The 8,282-nt window shown below is 26.9% G+C and overlaps 1 protein-coding gene across 6 annotated transcripts in view; it reads left to right on the plus strand.

The window, feature by feature from the left end:
* Slob (Slowpoke binding protein) overlaps positions 1-8,142 on the plus strand; it is a 73,812-nt gene extending 65,670 nt beyond the window's left edge. For 3 of the 6 annotated variants that reach the window (XM_067049652.1, XM_067049653.1, XM_067049654.1), the window contains exons 10-11: positions 480-583; positions 2,156-8,142. In XM_067049652.1, coding sequence (XP_066905753.1) covers positions 480-583; positions 2,156-2,301 — 250 coding nt within the window. In that variant the 3' untranslated portion in view covers positions 2,302-8,142. Of the gene's footprint in view, positions 1-479; positions 584-2,155 lie in introns of those variants that run through there. The other 3 variants (XM_014427302.3, XM_014427303.3, XR_010843997.1) reach the window with 2 other exon arrangements.
* Positions 8,143-8,282: the final 140 nt, after the last annotated feature.

The raw sequence follows: 8,282 nt of genomic DNA on the forward strand, positions 1-8,282 counted from the left end.
ATATACATACACCAAGCAGCACCCAATTAACTGAAGGAAAATATTTTTTCCTACTAATTCAGAACATTATTGTTTTGATAGCCCGATACTTTCTTAAATAGCATTTAAAAGGAATAAAAATAATTTAAATTTAATGGCTCATGAAAATTACTAAAGATATTTACATATTGAATACCAGCAAATGTTTTTAAAGTGGGTTTTCTTGTCACTTTGACTTACTCTCTCTAAAAATGTTTCTTTTCCCCCTAAATCTTATAGATAATTTTTGTTTAAACAACTACAACATAAATTTAAAAATTTATATATTAAAAAAAAATTGAACATTTATGGATCTTTATTCAATACTTATCCATTTTTTTTTTTTTTTTGCTTTGTTAAAAATGGGCCAAGAAATAACTATATGATTGATATAAACTAATTACAATGATAAATAAAGTTAATGTGTATGATATTATATAACTAAGACTGAAATGTTATAGTGATTCTGAAGAAGCCAAAGAAAGTGGTGAAGAATCAGAAGAAGATGTTACAGGAGGATCACACGAAGACTCAGATACAGACACTGGACAAGAATTTGTTGTGAGTAAGATCAAGTGTATATTTCTTCTTAAATATACATTTATTATTAAATAAACATATTAATAATGTATAATACAATATATTATAAATATAACGTATTATAAATATTAATATTCTTAAATATATAAAAAGGAGAAGTTAAGAACTGTATTTTAAAAAAGTTTAAATTTTTTAACAAACAATAAACTTTTTTTTAATTTATGTGTTGAAGGATATTGCTCAATCAATAAATTTGTTTGAACTTTGATTGAGGTAATTTTAAAATTTATTATTTTTCCTATTGTATCTTGTAATAGTTCATGCTAATAGCCACTTACTGAACATCTGCTGAAGTATTTTACCAATTATTTAAAACTGTTGTGTTTTCTTAAAGTTAAGAAGGATTGGAGATCAAAAATTTAAAAAAATCTATTTATTTTACTTCACTAACATAGAGTATAGTTTTTCACGGATCAGTGTTTCAAAAAAAAAAAAAATTCTTTTGGTACATCTAAAAGTTTAAAGCTTTTTAAATCTCTTGATTATTAAAAAAAAAAGGAAAATTGAAGAAAATTTTTTTTTAAGTTATGAAACTAACAATTTGTTAGTTATTTCAAACAAATTATATCTCCTGGTGGTTTATCTCTCATTATAAGCCCTGGAAAATAAAAATATCTTTTGTGTCCAATCACATGACTTTTGTTACAGCAAAGTCCAATATTATCTTGGTTTACTGTATGGTAGTTAATATTGCCCCAATATACTTATATATATTGGTTTAGCTTCATGGCCAATTTAGATCTTTTAAAAAACTATTTTGAAAATTCTGAAATTTGTGTAGTTTTTTTTACTGCATAAAATACTATTAAAAACATGAGAACAATAAGCTGTGTCTTTGCTTGTCCAATTTAAATGATTTTTTTTTTTATATAGATAATTTGATAAGGTATCTTTCAAGTGATAATATATTTTTTTGAGTTAGATTTGGAAGAATTATAACAATATAAGAAGATAAATAATTATTTATATATGATACAGATATGATCATATAAGATATAGATAGCCAGGAAAACAGTCTACCTGCTCAAGAGATCATCAAGGCCCACTGAGACTGACCAATGGCTGAAAATTCGTCTGTTGGACTCAAGAGTTTTCTGAAACCCATAAAAGTTGGATATCCAAAATTTGACCTGATTAAAATAGTGGCAGGAATTACAAGATATATTGGCAGCTTGGTCTTCATTCTATTTATTACCCAACACACTTTTTAAAGCAAAAACCATGGTTATAATTAGTGAAAAATGGATGGATCACATTATATATTGATGGTTGATCTTATGTGATTCAGAAGATGATCTGAGCCGTGGTCAAGAAAAACAATTAAGAAATAGTTTCAATTATTTTTAACTGTTTTTATTAATATATAAATATAACTCAGACCATCTTGTTCTAAAATAAATGGATGTGTACTATTACTTTACTTTAATTGGATGTTTTCTTTTAGTACATTTGATCTTAATATAATCATATCTTAAACATCTTTAGAAATATATTTATTTAAAACTTGTAATATAATTGGTTTGATATTTTGTGTTAGGAACACCGCCACCTGAGCCTCCACCTCTACCAAAACCTGAGCCCAGTGAAACTAGAAGACGAAGACCTGCTCAGATAGCAAGTGCAGAACAACGGGGGATCAATCCTTCCGACATTATTAACAAAAAACATTATACAACAGATTAAAAACCTGCTTGCTAAATGTATTAAAAAACTAATAGCGTTTCTGATGAACTTGTCATCATGATATATGCCTAGTGCCGATAAAATTCCTCTAAAACCTGATGTCTAAATTAAATTATTTAATTATTTTAGTCTTAACTATAAAACTGATAACTTGACAACTTAACTCGAGGAGTTTTTATCTTATTCTTATTAGAACTCAAAATAAACTTATATTATACTACGTCTTTCTAATTTCATTTCTTATAATAAACAATAAATTTGTATATATAAAATACTATATGATGTACATAATGACACCTGGCTAAAGTTTAGCTCGTAAGGATGATATATATATTTTTTTTTTATATCTTTTTATAGACGTGTAAAGCTCGTTCAGTATGATTAAACAATAATTTATTAATATCGGTATTCTTTCTGTAAAATAAGATAGATTATAATGAAATAATGTAGCTTAATTGATATTTTGATGCCTATGGTATGGATTGATAATAGAGTTGTCCATACGAATACAAATGAATATGTCAATATTTTAGTAACTAGAACATTATTATATATTCTTTTATAAATACCATAGAACTGATTTATTGAATCCTTGAGTTCTTGTTCATATGATTCAAATGGACTTTATGGCATAAACATTAAATATGTATTTCCGACTGGTTAGAAGAAGATTTGAGATTTTTGAAAACCAGAATTGATGTTTAAAAAAATTATTCAAAAATTTAGATGGATGGTTTACATTTCACAAAGCTCCTATTCACCATAAAGTATCTTACCCTTTGTTTTGGGCATGAAACAAAGAATAGTAACTGTAAATGAATTGGCTGTACATGGATGACCTATGACAAGTTTGTTGATATTACTTGTAAGTCTTCTATGTCTTATTTTCAACCATCATGCCTTTAAAATTAACATTTATGAATAGGTGATCTTTTTTATAAAAACTTTCTGTGTCCCGATTTTCAAATAATTTAAAAAAAAGAAAAAAAGTTGGTCAAAAAATTATCTTCCGAAATCATATAAGTACTTACACTGTAAAATATAAAGGATTACCCATGCATTTTTTTTTTCAAGTATTTTTATTTTAATTAATTTACTTCCATTTTATCTCTTATTTGATTGGTTTTACCATGCAAAAAATGAATATTGACCGTCAAATTTATTTATAATTTTTAAAAAAAATTAGAATTTTTTGGGACAAAAAGATATTTTATTAAAATAAAAATTCATTTGCATAAAAATGTCTTTACTCAATATTCTGTGAAGGCAGGATGACTTTTCTTTAACACTTCCATAATTTGATTCAGAACTAATTTTTTTTGCTTGGGTTCCCACCAACTCATGTCCAACCTGATATCAATAGGGACTTGTATAAAAAGCTTGAGTAAAGTGTCTCCACTTATTTTCTATAATTTCCAAGGAGATCTGGCTTGCCATTCTACAAGAATATTTTTCCGTTTTTGGAAGTAGGCTTTACTGATTTTATAGGAAATAAATTGTGATAAAACAATTTTCTGGTTCAAATATGAAATCATGTTTGAGCAATTTCGAAATGGTCATTCAACTTCTAGGTATTTTTTTCTATATATGGTCAAATATGGAGACATTGTCCATTTTCTGATTGAAGCTAATACTTTCCCTAACCATGGTATTTCCCACACCCATATGTTGCTGCAAGAGCTTTTTATTCTTCCTGAATGGTAATAAGATCTCTAATCTGGGCCATGAAGGTTGAATTTTTGCTTCTCTTATAAAAGAACATTTTGGCTCTAATCAGTCCATTGCAGATGGTAACCAAGTTAATTGTTCCTGATGCTCCTTGAGTTTTTTTTTTTTTGTAATTTAGGGTAGTTTCTTTATCTTTTTCCGTAACAGATGTTCAATGTTTCTGAGAAACATTCTCTTTACAGTACCTTTGTACTCATTCTGTTCTTCAATGCCACACACAAAATTTCCCTTTCATGCCGATGGTCATCTCCGGTATTTTCTTCATTTTACACAGTACAGGATTCTAAGAAAATTTGCAATTTCCTTTCTAATCCTATCTTAAAATTTTTGAAATGGAAATTCCTCATTTAAGCAAAAGAAGAATGATTTTACTAATGAATTAAACATCCTATCATAAACATATATACATTCTAGCTATAGAACTAAACTAACATTATTGTTTATAAAATGCGAAACAAAATACTTAATATCAGACATACTTCACTTTATGATGGATTGAACTGAAATCTCTGCTAGATGAAGTTTTTCATACTTAATAGATTTATACTGGAAAACCATATTTACGATGAGGAAAACCATTTGTCCAATTAAATAGTCAGAGTTATGTGGTTGGTGCCCAAATTTTTGTTGTGTATTATTGATCATGGTGCATCAGTTCAACAATGAGCACTCAATGTGCTTGTGTCTTGTTTGTCAGCTATAGTTGTCTATCTTGGTATTAATAAGTCAAAATTTTTTTTTTTTTACTACCAGACTAGAAGTTTATTCGATTATTAATAAATTCTTGTTGATAAGAGACCAACAGACCTAATACGTAAACCTACCTCAGATTAGAATACAAGATCCCAAGATAAATGGACAGTAACGAGGTACACTGTTCAAGATTTAAGTGTTAGATGTGGCATAGAAAGTTAGGAATGAAAACTAAAGTACGAGCTTTTGATCTGTGAACTATTCATTGTCTTGGCTATATTTTTCTAATAAGGAAATTATTAAAATTTTATTATTTTCCCTTAATTGGGTAAATGCCATGATTGTTAATTTGAATCATTCTTATAAAACAATGAAATTAGTAAAGAACTAAATAATTATGTTTGAGAAACATTGTACAATACAGAAGTGATATCAGGTGTCATTGTAGAGCTTTTAACAACTAGAATGTTTCCTTAAATTAGGTTCCAGAAAATTGCTGCCATCCTCAAAATATTTATTTATTAAATTATTTAAAACCAATAAAGATGCTTTTAATGAAGTATGATCAAGATACTATAAAAATAGTAGGCATTTTGTTATTTATATGTTAAAATGAGTGATATTTTATTATTAACAAATACTTTATGGTGCATTAATCACTATCAGAAATTTGTTTTCAAAAGTTTCATAACATCTAAATATATATCATAAAAATGAATAAAATAAGTAATAAGACAAAGTGTTGTCAAAAGTCCATAAGGGTTCCAGGTCTCAAATAAGCAGGAAATGGCAAGACTGTTTTTTCCATATTAGTAGAGTGCATGTAGGCAGAATATGCTCTGCTTAACTCAAGTAACACGGAAGAAGCTTCACTCCACTCTATAATCATCTGATTATAGCATCTGCTACGCATATTAATACTTGCAGTAATTTCAGTAAACTTTTCAATGTTTTTTAGTCTTTCAACAGCTAGCTTATAGAGCTTATGCTTATAAAGTTATTTACACTTTATTATGGACTCATATCCCATTTCCACTACCTCTCTTTACAATCAGATGTACCGGCAGTGAAGGTTACTTTACTCTATCATTTTACATTTCCTGAATTCGATTAAGTATTTGGGTACCATGTAAAGAGCAGATAAATTTATGTTCCCGATATTAATATATTATGTGAACATTAGAAAAAATCTAATTTTTTTACTTAATTTAAACTTTTTTTTAGTATTTTTTTCTTTGAGGAGTAAACTGGGAAGTGGGAGAGAGATACTTAAACCAGATTTTTGAAATATTAGGTTTTCCACTAATAAAGCTTGGTTGGAGTAAAGTAAACATTTTTTTCTTAAACAATAACATTAAAAAATGTTCTTACATTTTTTTCTGTCCAAGAAATTCAATTGGACAGTTTCATAGTAAAATCTAGTAGTATTAGTCTATAAACGCAAGTATAAAAACTACATAGTACAAGCACTAATACTTTTTATTTCATGATGACTATTAGTTATATTATTGGAGTAAAAAAGTATAAGTCAACATTTTAAAAGTCAGTGAAATAGTATCAACAACAAACTAAAAGACCAATAGTATTATTTTGTACTTTATCATAAAATAAGGTCCAGGCATTCTTTCATAATAATTATACAAGAAACATGACCTCCCCTGACAGAAAGTGTAGAAGAAACTCCTCAAAGTTGAACTGTTCAGTTATCAACCATTACGAAGAAAATATAGTTCTGGATCTATTCACTGAATGTCCTTTTTACAAAAGTGAAACTTTTTTCAACAATCAGTAAAGTACAAATGCCAGGAGTAAAGTAACCCCCTTGACGGTGCATGAATATAATCTTGATGGTGTTTCCATTAGTCATGATCTTAGGGTTGATTCTTCCAAAGTTTTTTCTCATTATGTAATAAATATTTACAAAGACCTCATTACATCAACTATAAGCCAGAAGGTGCATATGTATTTCCTTTGGCCTTTTACTTTTGAAAACTCAGATTATTTTTTTCTCTAATATTCTGCAATTAGATAATCACTATTATTACGTAACAACTGATATAACTTATATTCTTTATACGGGGGAAGTTTTCTGGAACCTGATATCTTGTACCTTTAAAGTTTTTCTCATGAAAATATTTATTATTAATACATGACGAATATAAAATAATGCTCTTTCATTCAAGCATCTATCCACTATCATAAAAGTGTTAGATATGTTATTTTCTATTAATGAAAGAGTATAATATTTTTTATTTTTTTTTTTATAATACAAAATTTTTTCTTATGAGATAATTGTTAATTATCTTTATAATTATATATTGTTAATTATTAAACATAAAATGCAATTAATGAATAAACTTTACATAGTAATCACTGAGAATGAGGAAAACTGTTAAGGTCTTAAAATTTATTTTGATAAATGTCAATTTATTAAACTTGATTTTCTCAATCCATTAAATTAGTAAAGCTTTTATATATTGTAGATAAATTTTATCACAGCCGAAAAAGCTGATGTATGCAGTAATTTTTAAATCATAATTCTGCCTAATGTTTACAATTAATTATCCTTTTCCAATTCCTGTGCAAACACGTATTCTGCCTTCAGAAGCTTTAATAAAAAATTAATAATAGCATAATTATTGTACTATATATTACTAATGTTTAAGCAATAATAAGTTGTAAAAATGAAACGCTCAGAATATTGGTGTTATCTTGTGATTGGCAAAGGAAAAAGTGCAGAAAATGTATAGGTTCAGACTGAGTGATTATTTTGTACCCAATAATAAATATGTTCTTGTAAATATCATACTGAAATAGATTATAACCATAGATATGTATTATGTTTTCATAAAATACTTTAGGATTATCTTGACTAAGTCAAGTACTATAAAAAAAAAGTTATGATTTAGGAACTACAAGTTGCAATACAGTATAACATGCACAATTCTGGAAAGGTTTTTTACATTCTATAATTTTTTTTTTTACTTTAATAAGGTTTTTTAAATTTTATTTCAAAAACCTCCCATTTAAATTTAATTAAAAAAATGTTTAAAACCCTGGTTAAATTTCTCCCTGGCTAGGTTTGTAAAACTTTTCTCTTGATAGGATAATAGAGTTAGTTGGTGTGGAAACTGGTTGGTCAAGAAAACAATCTAACTGACAAGAAAATAAAATTTAATATTGAAGAATATATTGAAATAATTTAAAACACAAGATACAACCTAAAAATTATAAAACTAACAAAGAACTAGCACATATATTTTAGGAAGTATACCGGGTCTACTAATATAAAATCAATGAAGATTAAAAATAGAAATATATGAAAAATTGTAAGCAGAATGTAATAAGAAAATCATTTACACAGAAATTAAGGTGATTAGTTTAAAAATCACTGATGGCATTTAACACAAATTAAAACAATAGCCCACATTAAAATAACTATACTTACTGCATGTTTTCTTTCTTGACTGTATCCTCAAACAACTTCTCTTGGATTACGTCTACGGTATATTTCCGATATTAAAAATTTATTACATATTATTCTACATTATTGATAACAT

This window comes from Halyomorpha halys, unplaced genomic scaffold (genome assembly GCF_000696795.3).
Source record: "Halyomorpha halys isolate HHAL.00 unplaced genomic scaffold, Hhal_1.1 Scaffold629.1, whole genome shotgun sequence".
Classification (NCBI taxonomy): domain Eukaryota; kingdom Metazoa; phylum Arthropoda; class Insecta; order Hemiptera; family Pentatomidae; genus Halyomorpha; species Halyomorpha halys.